This window comes from Sciurus vulgaris (genome assembly GCF_902686455.1).
Source record: "Sciurus vulgaris genome assembly, chromosome: 14".
Lineage (NCBI taxonomy): Eukaryota > Metazoa > Chordata > Mammalia > Rodentia > Sciuridae > Sciurus > Sciurus vulgaris.
In genome coordinates this window covers 87,799,810-87,814,434 of record NC_136475.1, presented here as the reverse complement: position 1 = coordinate 87,814,434, position 14,625 = coordinate 87,799,810, and the positions used below count along the sequence as shown (strand labels likewise).

The window sequence follows — 14,625 nt, the reverse complement described above, 5'->3', positions numbered from 1 at the left end:
TTTCCTCGTAAAGGGTAATAATGGAAGAATATTAATAGAAACAAAGAATGATACTTTCTTAAGCATTATAAATTAATTTATATTTGGAAATTTAATATAATATTGTTTTCTACAGGCTAGTAAAACTACTTGCACATCTAGAAAATGAAAAATTATTTTCTCTCTATCCTTCCTAATTTCTGGTTGGAAAGGACCCCTGTAATAAAAGACAGCTACCAAGAGAAAGACTGACACAAGTTTAATAACATGTATACCCAAGAGAAGTGAATAAATATCAAAAAAATGGCTCTGAGACACTATAGACCACTGAAACAAAGAAAGCAGGTTTGGGGAAGCCAATAATGAGGAGATGCCCAGGAAACACATGACAAAAAGGGAAAGATTTGTTACACAGATTTAAGGTGGTGCCTTGCCTGCACAGAAGAATCTCTATCAAGGTCCTCCATCTCTCCCTAGTACAGAAGGAGACTCCTTGCAAATGAAGATTTCCCACAGAGAGGGGCTTTCTCTAACAAGAGGAACTTCTCTGTTTTCAGATCTTCTCTTAGGTCTCACAAAATAATTATGTTCCCAAAATAATTAGATTGAAGTAATCCTTCACCAGAAAGGAATATTCTGGAGTGGCATATTCTAGTAGTCTACAGACATATTTTGGGATGGCAAACTTTTTGTCTTCAACACATACTAATGTACTCAAAGATAAATGATTTTAAAAATAAATCCATCGAGATTTCATTTAAGAGGATGGTTCACACTAGTCTCATCTCTAAGAACTAGGAAGTGAAGGGATCATAGCTTTGGCATAAAACTTATTTGGGGGCGGGGGTGAGCTAGAAAATAGGCAGAAAGTATTTCATTTCACTAAAGCAGACACTCCCTAAATTCCAATTGCTGTTAAAACCCCTCCAAGTAAGTTTCTCAAGAATTTGGCCATAGGGCTAGGGTTGTAGATCAATGGTAGAGCACTTGCCTAGCAGGTGTGAGGCACTGGGTTTGACCCTCAGCACCATATATAAATAAATAAAGTAGATGTATTGTGTCCAACTACAACTAAAAATGTCTTTAAAAAAAGAATTCAGTCATAGAAACTTCCACTCCCACTAGCATCAAAACCTTCAAAAGAATATTCCATGTTTCCTTCTGAATACTTAAACCATTTAAATTTCCTTTTAATTTTTCTAGGAACTACCCATAACTATGTACCTCTGCATGTATGTGTACATTTTTAATAGTAATGCAGGACTAATATACTAGTTTCAGAGACAATAATAATCTTTTTCTTAGTGAATTTTCAGTCTAAGAACACATGAAAATTCAGCTCATGACAATATTACAATCTTAAATTATTTTCCCAAGACTATTCTGAGAAGTCAAATTGGATTTCACTTCCTTCTCTGATAACTTTTTCTTCTGGGGCATTTTAAACTTTTTTTTCTCTCTGAAGTTTCAATAATTTGAATGCCAGGAACAAACTGATGATAGATTAACAAGAGAAAAAACATATTCATTACATGCATATGTAATGACAAGAGTTACAAAGTATGAGACTTACAGAAGGACCAGAAGACTGAAGTTTTTCTAGTATCTTGAACTACTCAAAGAAAAAGAAGCTTGGAGCTCCTTGGAAAAGGTGAGAGAGGAGGAAAACCACAGTGAACTGAGGGAAGGAAATCCATGGTGAAGGAAATTTTTCTTGTTATGCAAATGAAATCTCTCAGTCTGGAGCCCTCCATGAGCCAAGCCAGGTCTTGGGTCTCTTGTCTCTTTCTCTGTGACACATCTTTCCTTGATTCAGCTTTAGACTGAGAAGGAGACCTGAGAGAAAACCTGCCTGCATCCTGCCTGCCACTGTTCCCCAGCCACCATACCAAGGCACCACCCTTCCTGGTGTGGTTTTCTGAATGTGAATAATTTTGTTCACATAAAACACAAGACTCATTTCCTACATACTCCTTTACTTTTCACTCTCTTAAAACCAATTTATGGTGCTTATTCTTCTAGTAATCTACATCCTCTAACAGAATTGAAGCTCTTTGAGAACAGATACCTTTAGACTGTGTCCTAATCTTTCTGTGCTTCACTGATTTTTTTTTAAAAGAATATAAAACAAATGTTTGACCCAAACTCATCTAAAAGGATTCTTAAAAAAAAGAAATGGTGTAACAGTAAGTCATAATATTACTAGTAGTAAAGCAACATGTTGGTGTTTTAGTAACACAGAATCTTGGAAGTGGAACAATATTTTAAGTTTTTATGTAATAAATACAGACATCATGCTTAATTTAAAAAAAAAAAAAACTATTTTCTATATAACCCTCTTGAAATGTTTGTATCTATTCAGAACACACTGAAGCAAAAATGAAAAATCTAAGAATAAGATTTTTATGGTCAACTTGGCCAGAGTATTAATGCTAACCTCAGTGTGACGTGCTTCTAAGATATAATTCAAGCCCCATCAGCTGACTTTAAGTGAAAAGTCTATCCCTGATGATCCTGGTAGGTGACTGATTCACAGGAAAGGCCTTCAAGATGCAGAGATTCCCCAAGAAGAAAGAAATCCCAGGAGGGATAACAGTTTCAGCCAAACCCCTGCAGTTCCACTCTGCTCACTACCTGAATGACCCCACTGCAAATTTCAGGCTTGATTAGCCAATCCCCATAGTAGCAAAAGCCGATTCCTCATAATAAAGCCCCGACAGGTTCTGCTTCTCTGGTTAAACCATGACTAATGAACCAGGGATCTGAGCTACTTATTCTCTTATTTATAACCTCCTCTCTTAAACACTTTCCTCTTTCTTGAATTATCGTCTGCTCTTAAATCAAGAAATATGATAAAATTTGATAATTTCTGTAAGAACAGCCAGAAAACTGCAAAAATTGAGTGACTGCAATGAAGTGCAATAGGGTCCAGTGAGTACTATTGTGCAATGTCACAAAGGGAAAAAATGCAAGATAAGAACAAAGGGTTTAAAGTAAAACTTAACTGTAAAATCCTCAATAAGTTATTTACCTTCTCTATTCCCATTTCTTTACTTTCAAAATGAGATTCATAACTCTACCTATAAGGGCCACAGTAGTATGAAAGCATAAAATGAGAATTATTATTGTTGTTAATACAAACTTTTATATGAAGATTGGTCTAACAGTAATGCTGATGATGTCCAAAATTATTAGCTAGTTTTGATATAGAAAAAAATAGGCCAGGAAAGGATGATGGTACTGGGGATTGAACTCAGGAGCACTTGGCTGCTGAGCCACACCCCCAGCCCTATTTGGTATTTTATTTAGAGACAGGGTATCAATGAGTTGCTTGACACCTCACTTTTGCTGAGGCTGGCTTTGAACTCACAATTCTTCTGCCTCAGTCTCCCAAGTCACTGGGATTACGGACGTGCACCACTGCACTCTGCTGAGAAAAATATTTTTTAATCAGGAAAATTCTTAGGAAGAACAACCTGGAGTACGGTCAAACTAAAATCTACTAAAGAAAAAGACTTGGATAGTTAGTCTGAAGAACATAAAACTAACAGTGGCATGACGAGGTTTTGGATACCTGAAATACAATTTAAATATGTCCACAAATACTTTTATGCTCTCTTCCAAGTAATGCCCCTCCCCTTGACTATCAGCTGCTCTTAGTTATTTAACATAACCCTTCCTTATTAGAAGTTTTGCTTTCCACATTTTCAGTTACCTGAAGTCAAATGAAGTCTGAAAATATCAAATGGAAAATTCCGGAAATAAACAATTCATGAGTTTTAAATTGCATGCTTAGATTAATACAAATTGAAAACACTGTTTATGAAACAAAATGACCAACCACTGTTCCTATAGAATCTGTAAAGTCAAAACTACAAAAAAGTATTAAAAGATCCTTAGTAAGTAGAACTCTCTGGTTAAAGAAACATGAAATACAGAATCAAAAAGAGTTCCCTCGAAAGCTGTAGTCTGCTATTTAACCTTGCACAGTCAGATATTTAACTTCTGTGATCTTTAATTTCCTTTGTAAAAGGGGAGGATAACAATCATTTTAAGTACTTATGAGCAGATTAAATGAGATAGAATACATTAAAAAGTCATCAAATAGTAAATGTACGTTTCTAACCAATTTTTCAGATTTAACAATAAAAAACCATATTTGGACTGAGGCTGGCTGGCTTTATGTTTTTGTGTTCTGGTTATAAATGGTAACACTGACTTCTGTCCCAGCGCTACCACTCGGTGGCACCCTAAATAAGCCTGTCTTCATTTAAAGGAGAGGTGATCATTCTAGCAGTACAATGCAGATACACATCTCTATAACATGCCAATCTTTCTAGAAAACACTAATCCTTGCTCAAAAAAATGCTCTCACACCTATAAGAATGTATTCTGATGCTCACCTAAGATGACGTCAAACGTGACACAGAAACCTATTCTGCATTTTCGCATTCAAAAGACTTACCTGCAACCCTCAGCAACTCAGCAAGACCTAGAACCTTGGCAGATTGTTTGTAGCAGGTGGGGGACTGGGAAATACACTCCTTGATGAGGCTGATCCGATCCGAGCACAATCGCACTACAAGAGAAATACATATCAGGAACTAGGGACATCGCAAAGGTTGTCATCGCATTCCTAATGAAAGACAATCAAATAAAATGAACACTGCGTCTCCAGATCAACAAAAGGTTTAACTGAAAGTAAATATGTGTTTAAGGGGGGAAGGAGTTAATGATTTAAGACATTTTAGAATAAAAGGAAAATGCTTATTAAGTAACTAATTAATCTTCCCAATTTTAAAAGGTTTTGAGCTCAAAAATTGCTTTAATGTTACAACTGAATAGAATTTTCTAGTGATTTAATAATCACCTTACATGTACTTAAGACACTATAGGATATTTGTAATTATATACAAATGTTCTTCCATTGATATTCAAGGAAACAATAATACTCTTGCAAGTCTAATTAGTTTGTCTGAGAAGGAGAAATTTACACCCATATGAAAATAAAAGACCATCTCTGAGACTCACATCCCCTGAGGTCCATTCAACTTAACACTACAGAAAACAGAGACACTAAGGAACTTGCAACAGGCGGTACAAGAGGTTTAAAATAAGAAAAAAAGGAAAGACATCTATTGTGGAAATATACCAAAAGACAGATGAAAGGAACTCCACTATACCCCCTCCAATCCCTAATTCCAACCATTTCCAGAATTAAGAACAGGGAGAACATGACAGGGAAGCCAGGCAAGCAAACTGCTAAGAGATAAATCGCTCTCTTCATTTAGGGCACTGGGGCCTTGGGATTGAAGCAACTGAAAATCTTCCACTTGTCAGCACAGGTCCAGGTCATCATGAGCTGTCCTCACAGCATAAAGTAGAAGAGACAAACGGCTGTGTAACAGGATGCTCTTTGGATGATACCTAAAAGCCTTTTACATTCAGGCACCAGAACTTGAGCTACATGAAGATAACACTGTAAATTCTAAACCAAACTTGATATTATTCACTTTAAAAAAAAAATAGAACTGACTTAAGGAATCAAGCACAAAAAGGAATAAACGATCATTTATAGCTAGGTAAAATCTATTAAATGAAACAAAATTCGGAACTAACATATACTAAAATTAATGTAAATGTGAAATATTCACCTATAATTCCCAAATTCTATTCTGATTTTTATAAGTAGCCTCACTGCTCTATTATAATACCATTTTTTTAAATCTGCAAATGTGAATTTAAAAAATAAATTTATGGTAAAATGTTGGATTTATTTTTTTTGTTTGGGTTTCCACTAAGATTCCATTAGAAAAAACGGAAAGAGAGGATATATAATCTACTACTAATAGACCAAATAGCCAAAGTTACTTGTAGTTTCAAAAACTAAAAAGGGACGCTAATAAATTAGCACAAAATAAGTTACTAATAATGCAATACTAAGCAGAAAACTCACCTTGCAAAGGCAGTATCTTTACCCCAAATTCTTCAAGACATCCAAGGGCCCGGATAAGGTCGAGTTCCTCTTGAATGGCAGCAGGCTTATCTGTTATCAGCTGTAAACAGCATCTGTAAGAAATTAGAGTTTTAGAAAGAAGAAACATATTCCGCCAAATTAACTTTCTATATTTAACATGAGATGAGACATATATTTCTCCTAAATCTATTACATGGTAGATATTTATTCAGCTACATGCTTTTTGTTATTTTTCCTAACTCTCATAGTAAGCCCATGAAGAAGACAAACATCGTCTGCATTTTAAAGAAGCCAAAATTAGAGACCAAAGAGGTAAAATAAAGATCCCAGCTATGAAAATAGTATGCAATAACATCATGGTATGAAGCATCATAATTCCATTTAGTGCTAATTTTACTGATGAATACAAAAATAATGATTATATTAGAAAGGATTTTTACTTTTTAAATTTTTTCTAATTAGTTATATATGACAGAACACATTCATGCATTTTGATAAATCATACATAAATGGAGTATAATCTCCCATTTTTTATTGTTTTTTAAAGACAGAGTTAAGAAAATTTCCAGTTGACCTTTTAGAAAAAACAATCCAGTCTCAATGTGGTCTATCAAAAAAATAAATAAATAACAACTGCACAAAGAAACTTTTCCTAATTAAAAAAAAAAAAAGAAGAAATCAATTGATGGTACAGTACCAAAGTAAACTATAAGAGAAGCAGTTTTCTAATGTAAGAATACATTAAGCCTATGGAGTATTTATTTTTTTTTTTTATTTTTTTTTATTTTTTTTTTGAGATGGGGTCTCACTTTCTTGCCCAGGTTCGTCTTGAACCCTAGGGCTCAAGCAATCCTCCCACCTCAGCCTCCTCAGCAGCTAGGACTACAGGTGCATATCACCACACCTGGCACTATGGAATATTTTAAACAAACTTTCAAAATTCAGAGAAAGCATATTATTTATTTATTATATTCTTTTTATTGAACAAATGGACTTATTTTCTAAAGATATATGTAGAGGAACACTGAGTTGGCAGACTAAAAAGATAGAGATCATGCCTCAAAGAGCTAGTGACTGTTGAAGCCACAGATAACCAGAATAAGTTACCTAGGTGCCAGTATGGCACCCATATACCTGAGGGACACTAACAGGACTAGCATGTTCTTGCGAAGTCGCAGGATTTAAATCAGATGAGCACCCACATATACTGCCAATTAAGTGTTAAAAGTCTGTAACCTCTTTGTAATTTCTATCAAAACTTAAAATGTAATTACTTCTGAACCCTGAAATTCTAAGCATGGAAATTCATACTACAAAGAGACTAACACTTTCTCACAGAAATAGTATGATAAATACTCCCCACAGACTGTTCTTAAAAGAAAACACACCAAATTGGGAACTAATCAATTAATCCTTTAAAAGTCAAACAATGGAATATTCTACAACTATCAAAAAAGAACTCAAAAAAATTATACACATGCAAAAAAAAAAAAAAACAATCAATAAATGGGCTAAGGAACTAAACAGACACTTCACAAAAGCAATACAATCAATCGGCAAATGTATGAAAAATTGTTCAACATCTCTAGCAATTAGAGAAATGCAAATCAAAACTACACTGAAATTTCATCTCACTCCAGTCAGAATGACAATTATCAAGAATACAAGTAACAATAAATGTTGGAAAGGATGTGGGAAAAAAGGTACTCATACATTGCTGGTGGGACTGCAAATTGGTACAACCATTATGGAGAGCAGTACGGAGATTCCTTAGAAAACTTGGAATGGATCCACCATTTCACCCAGTTATCCCATTCCTTGGTTCATACCCAAAGGATTTAAAATCAGCATACTATTGTGACACAGCCACATCAATGTTTATAACAGTTCAACTCACAAGAGGTAAACTATGGAACCAACCTAGGTGCCCTTCAGCAGATGAATGGATAAAGAAAATGTTGTACATATACACAACGGAATATTACTCAGCCTTAAAGAAGAATGAAATCATGGCATTTGGAGGTAAATAGATGGAGCTGGAGAATATCACGTTAAGCAAAATAAGCCAATCCCACAGAATCAAAGGCTGAAAGTTTTATCTGCTACACAATGCTAATTCATGGTAAGGGGGGGCAGGGCTAGGGAAGAATAGAGGTACTATGGATTAGAGGGGATGAAGGGAAAGGAGGGGGTCTTGGGGTAGGAAAAACAGTAGAATGAATTCAGCATTATTACCCTATGTGCATATATGATTACACGTGTGGTGTAATTCTACCTCATGTACAACCAGAAGAATGAGAGGTTAAACTCCATTTATGTATGTATGATATGTCAAAATGTGTTCTACTGTCATGTAAAACTAATTTGAACAAATTAAAGAATGAAATAAACTTATATGTGCTCATATGGAAACACATTCAGTGCAGAACACAAGTTGGGGAAAAAAAGCAAGATATAGAAAGTTATGTGTTACAGTTTAGATATGAGGTGCCCCCCGAAAAACTCACAGGAGAGACAATGTTCACAGGTGAAACTGGGTTATGAGAGGGTTAACCTACACAGTGTTAAGTCGAGGCAGGTAGTGTGTGGCTGGAGGAGGTGGTCGTGCATTTGGGGTTTATATTTTGTCCGTGGTGAGCAGACCTCTCTTTCTGCTTCCTGTTTGCCATGTTCTGAGCTGCTTTCATCTGCCAAGTCCTTTTGCCATGATGCTCTGCTTCACAGGTCCAGAGCTATGGAGTAGGCCATCTACAGACTAAGACCTCTGGACCCGTGAGCCCCAAATAAACTTCCTCTCATATACATTGTTCTTATCTGGTGTTTTGGTTGCAGTTATACAAAAGCTGACTAAAACAGACTGTATAAATAGAAAAACTTACTTGTTATTTAAGAAAGAGAACAATGAAAATATTTTGAAAAGATACAGAAGAAACGGATTTTTAAAGTTGCTAAGGAATAAATTTAGTGGAAATAGATTGAGGAAAAAACATTCTCATTCATATCCTGACATTGTTTGGATATTTACTGCTTTCTCAATAAAAAGCTAATTAATAAGACTATCAGTGTGAATGTATGGGCTATATTCTATATTCTATATAACTGTAAATACTGAGATACTTTTGGACTCAGGTCATAATCAGTTCTGTGCCACATCTGACACACATAGCACCTTTATAAAATTAAAGTGTATCCTTGTGGAAGAGAAAGGGATGCAATGGAAGGGAAAAAGAAGAGGGCAATTTTAAAAATGATCTCTGAGAAATACCTGCCAAAAAGATTTAGGTCAAACACAACTCCCAGTTTCAAAGGCTATTCTATTTGATATTTTCATCATTTGAAATAAAAATAAAATCCCTTGGGAGAAAAGAAAAAGATTTACTAACTAACTTAAACAACTTTGTCAAACTCAGTAACATGAACTGAGAAAACATGATTTTTTTCTGTGAAAAAACATCACTGGGGAATAAAGATTACATTTAACTTTTGCTAGGGTTAAAACAATTACTAACCATTTACAGGGGTAATGAATCTAGATGGATATCACAATTGCTATATTACAATAAATTATGAATAAGCCTAATATTCAAATACAATAAGCAAGCCCTAAAATACAATATGAATAATTATTTTAATGGTCTTAGGAATTAGTCTTTCAAAAGATGACACCCAAATACAGAATGAGAGAAAAGAATAACAATCAAATTTTTTTAAAAAAAGTTCTGAAGAGCAGTTGGAAAAGAAATCAAATACAATAAAAACTAGAGAATGAAGTTAAAACATCAGACAGGCAAGTGTCCCTTATGGAAACAAACCCTAAGAATCAATAGTAAAAAGAGGAACACCCCAGAAGGAAAGGAAGTAAAGGCTAGAAATGAGTTTCACAAGAAAACATGAAAATGAAGATGTCCAACAGGCAAAAACTAGAAAGACTAAAAATCAGAGAAGGGACACTTTAGCACTCTGCCCTACTAACAGGAAACAACATTGATAACCACTTGGCAACATGTTTAATTTTATGTGAGCCTGTCTTCTGATTTGGCAATTCCACTCTGCATTATCTATAAAAAGCACAGTTCTAACAACTTTATATACTCAGTTTAAATTTCAATAGCTCCATCAAGGCATTCCATTGTATAGGTGGAGAAGCTAAGACCTGTGATGACTGACCCAAGGTCACAGGATGGTCAGTTGGCAGAGACTGGATTTGCAGACAGACATCTGTCTTTAGAAATTTTCTCAACCTTTACACTTTCAGTTTCTTAGGCAATGAAATGAGGGAGACTTGAAACCAAGTAAGTGCATATAGTCCAAAAAGAGCAGAACAAATCTAGAACAACCATTCAACGCAATGCTGTATGGCATGTGAAAATGCTGCCAATCACTCTGGCACAGCAAACAACTGAAAAAGGTGTGTTATAAAACTAAATACAATGCCATATCTCAATTCTAGAAAATTACATAAAATATATATGCAAAAGAGTATCCAAAATGATTAGGTTTGAAACATATCATTATTTTATTTAAACCTAAAGGATGGATTATATACCATCAAATAAAAAGTAGAATCTCTTATAGTTTGTTAACTAGAAAATCTGAGAAGATAAAAATACTATGTACAGTGTTAGAAAATGAGATACAGAATAAACAAATCAGTAATTGGTCAGAGATCAGAGTCAAAAGTTCCCAATTTTCTTTGGTACTTTGACCAAGAAATAAATACTCAGGGATAACATGAGAAACCTAAGTCCTCAGAAAAATTGCTCACTGCCCTAAAAAGTCTAAAAATGTATTTCTAGAAAGGAATGAAGATCAGTTCAGCTTTAGGCAAAGTAGAACAGTCTGAAAAGGAGATCCAAAAAAAAAAAAAAAAAACAGACTCAGACTTCCAAAATATGAATGAGAAGAGAAATATGTAGTGGCAGGACTAGACCCTACAAGAGAGAAAACAGCCAGTGGTGAGAGCATCAGGAAATTGGTCAGATGGCAGGAGAGGGGGGGTAAAATGTAACTGTCACTTTTCGGCCTCTGCAATGCTGAACGAGTAAGGTCACTGCTATGGTTCTGTCCCTCAAGGGTTCAGATGCTGAGAGCCTAGTTCCTAGTATGGTGGTGGTAATATGTAGCAGGACCTCTAAGAGGTGGGACTAAGTGAGAAGTTCTAAGACTGGCCCAGTCCGCTCACTCTGGCTTCCCATCCCACCATGGGTTCCTCCCTCTCCCACCTCTTCCTGCCTTTTGATGCCATCTGCCAACTGGTGATGCAGTAAGGGGCCCCTCACCAGAGCCAAGCGCTGTATGGTCCAAACTTTCAGCATCCACAACTATGAGCTAAACAAACCCCTCTTCTTTATTAGTAGGTAGTCTCACATCATTTCATTTTAATAATGAAAAATGAACTATTAGAGAAATATTTTTTAGTTTTTAAGATTTATCAGCACAGAGTGATTTTTTTCATCAGTATTAGTCACTTAATTTCATCAAAATTAACTTTATTAAAAAACATTTCAAATCATGAATAAATTCTTTCAGGAAGAAAAACAGTGTAATTTTGAATAAATGAAAATTTAGATTCTTCTTTCTATTTATATTAGAGGAATAAAAAAGATCTAAAGAGGAACTGCATTTATATTTCAGATATTTCTACTTAGAAGGGACTTTTGAACTTTATCATCTAGACAGGTTTCTTGTCTCTACACAGATTAAATAGTATGCAAAGGAGACAGACTAGAAACCCTGGAAAATTTCAGAACTTGAATTTAGAGGTCATCACATGAATCTCTTTCAACAAAAGAATAATACAGACTTACAGATAATCAGCAAAAGTGACTTAGCAAAAAACAGGCTGGAGATAAAGGGTCAAGATGAAGTTAATGGTATTCATACTCATTAGTTTCCATTTTATATTAAAGCGATAAATAACTATGCCCCATAGGATATAGTACTTGAGACATGTTTTATAAAGTTTAAAGTCACATTGGAGTTTGTGCATTCTGACTTGCCCCTCTCTTACGAAAAAATAGGAGTTATCCTACCTGGCCAGATCCATGCAGCTATCAGTAAGATTGGTGGAAGAGTTGAAGTACTCTCTGCTGGCAGCCAAAACCAAGTCAATACTCTTCTTGTAACTGACCCTGTACTGGGTTTTTCCCTTCTGGGCCATGCTGGCTGGAGGATTTACTGAACAAGCACTGCAGTGCATCATCTGCCCAGCGAGGTGGATGTTCTCAAGGCGACTAGAGCACAGAAGGCTTTCTGTAAATATCTAGGGAAAAGAAAACACTGGAATTAGTGATGGACATGGTAGACTCATTTTCAACAAAATGAAGGCTCTGCAATATAAATGAAATAAATTAGAAATACATCCAACCTAGATCTGCTGCTTGTATAACACTGCAGAGGTATAAAATAACAATAAACTGTATCCTTTAAAACTGGCTAATTTCATCTCAATAAAAAAATTTAATCTTTTAGAAAGATAAAATAATAATTTCACTGAACAAACCAAATAAAGCATATAATTCTAAGGTGTTACAGTATTTAAAGTTCACTAAAAAGAGCATCTAATACATATTCTCTCCTACCTTTAACCAGGGTCCTTCTGTTGAAACTACAATCACTTCAATTTAAAAAAAAAAAAAAAAATCTGTAATATGATATACATAACATATAATTGCTTAAACCATCTGAATTCAGTCTCATGAACTAAACAAACTACAAGTGTTATACTTAACCTAGTCATTAAACTATAATATCTCGCATACCACTGAGATTTTTTTAAACTTGCATATTAAAAAATATTCCAATAAGTAAAAAGACATTGATATAAAGTGTTCATGCCAATATCATTATATTCTATGAGGCAACTAATAGAATTAACAAAATTAATTGAGATTACTTACATACATACTGAATAAAAGTATTAATGTGATCCTTTTAAGACCTACACTAACAATGTGATCTATAATCAGTAAAAGAACTTCCCCAAGAATGCTCTTCCCTAGCACTCCACAGCTGGATGAGGACAGAAAAGAAATAGAAAAGATGAAAAAATAATAATTTTCATATTCCTCATAATTCATAATTATTAGTTCATAGTTATTTTCATAGTTCCACATAATTAAGATCACCAAATTTTTATAGTATTCCCTTGTTTTCACGTTTTTATGGGAGGCATTTTCAATCAGGCTGTTATTGAGATGTCTAATAAGAAAAAAGTCACAAATGTCTAAAAAGTACCTTCTGTAAAATAGATATCATACAGAAAGCAAATTATCAACAAATAGTCCTAATCACTTCATCCACCTGACTGGAAAAAAAAAAAAAAAAAACAGCTTCCTCCAAGCATGTATCAGTTTCTCTCTACCTCTGGTTTATTCAAGCAAGCCATAAAGACTCAAGGCCAATGCTGAAAAACTCAAATTATTCAACCCTAAAACTTGGAAAGTCTTGCTAAAAAGAACAGTATGGACTTCTGTTCTAGAGGCTATAAATAAGCCTTTACATAACATTTTCAAAGTTACACCACTGAGCTTTCAAATTACTTTCCAAGGATAGCAAAACCTAATAACTGAAAGTCAGTAAGACAATATGGCATAGTTTAAAGGTACAAAAATGACATTTAAAATTTCTAAGTTTATCAAATCCATATTACTGTCTTCTAGAATCTTTGAGAGAGAGAGAGAGACTCAGATACCATCGAAATGTCAAGACTAATAAAAAGGTACTAAAATATATTAAAATGTAATATATCATTCGAGTTGTTATGAGAGATTACTGCACAAAGGAGCTAGTTCAAGTGTAACATACAGATGGCCAATTTTTCAATCAGAATCAGAATCCCAATCAGAAATGGGGAGGTACCAAAACAACACCACTGTGATATAAAATACTGCTTCAGACATACTAATAAGTTAGTTTTAGGCCCCAAGTGCATACAGATTATTTTCTACTAATGCTGATTTCAAGTTTTGCTTTAAGTGCAATATGTGAAGTTACTGGAAGCTGCATATACTGTGAGACTGTAGTCATCAATATCAACATTACAGTCAGTCAAGCACTTAAAAATCAGAATCATTCATTTCTCAACAACCTGTTACTGCTTTTTTTGTTAAAATTACTTGAATTTAAAAACTCAACAATTTCACAAAGTAGAGATCTCTTTTCCAACACTCATTAAATAAATGGGTTGTGCTTTGATATGGCAGAGCAAAGCAACACAAGGAATGCCCTATGTGGTTTGGCTTATTTAACGAGAAAATTCAAATGAGAAACCTCTTTTAGACTTCATCTCACTAAAAGTGAGTTAGTTGGATCATTTTCCCATACAAACCATGAGTAATTTACTGTTAACATATGAAACTTCCAAAATAATAAATAAGTCCCCCTGGATCATGCTCCCAGGCAAATGACAACCATTTCTTAAGCATCACTTATATTCCAGACATAACATACACTGGATGTAAGGATTGATGTATTGGGATAACTCCTAACTAGGAGTTTGTGACCATATCAAAGGAACACATATGTAAGCAAAAACTGCATTTTAAGAAAAGTTACAGCAGAGGCAAGTGATATGAAAAGACAAAGGAAGGTATCCTAGGGGACATACTTAGCGAGCTGAGTCCCGAAAACGCATTGGGATTTCCCAAGTAAATGAAAAAAGAATATAT

The 14,625-nt window shown here is 34.6% G+C and overlaps 1 protein-coding gene across 1 annotated transcript in view; it reads right to left on the bottom strand.

Annotated features, from left to right (window-relative positions):
* NBAS (NBAS subunit of NRZ tethering complex) overlaps positions 1-14,625 on the bottom strand; it is a 343,098-nt gene that overhangs the window by 163,456 nt on the left and 165,017 nt on the right. The window contains exons 30-32 of the mRNA XM_079111365.1: positions 11,989-12,218; positions 5,936-6,048; positions 4,445-4,558 (exon numbers count right to left, since the gene is read on the bottom strand). Of these exons, the coding sequence (XP_078967491.1) occupies positions 4,445-4,558; positions 5,936-6,048; positions 11,989-12,218 (457 nt within the window). The remainder of the gene's footprint in view (positions 1-4,444; positions 4,559-5,935; positions 6,049-11,988; positions 12,219-14,625) is intronic.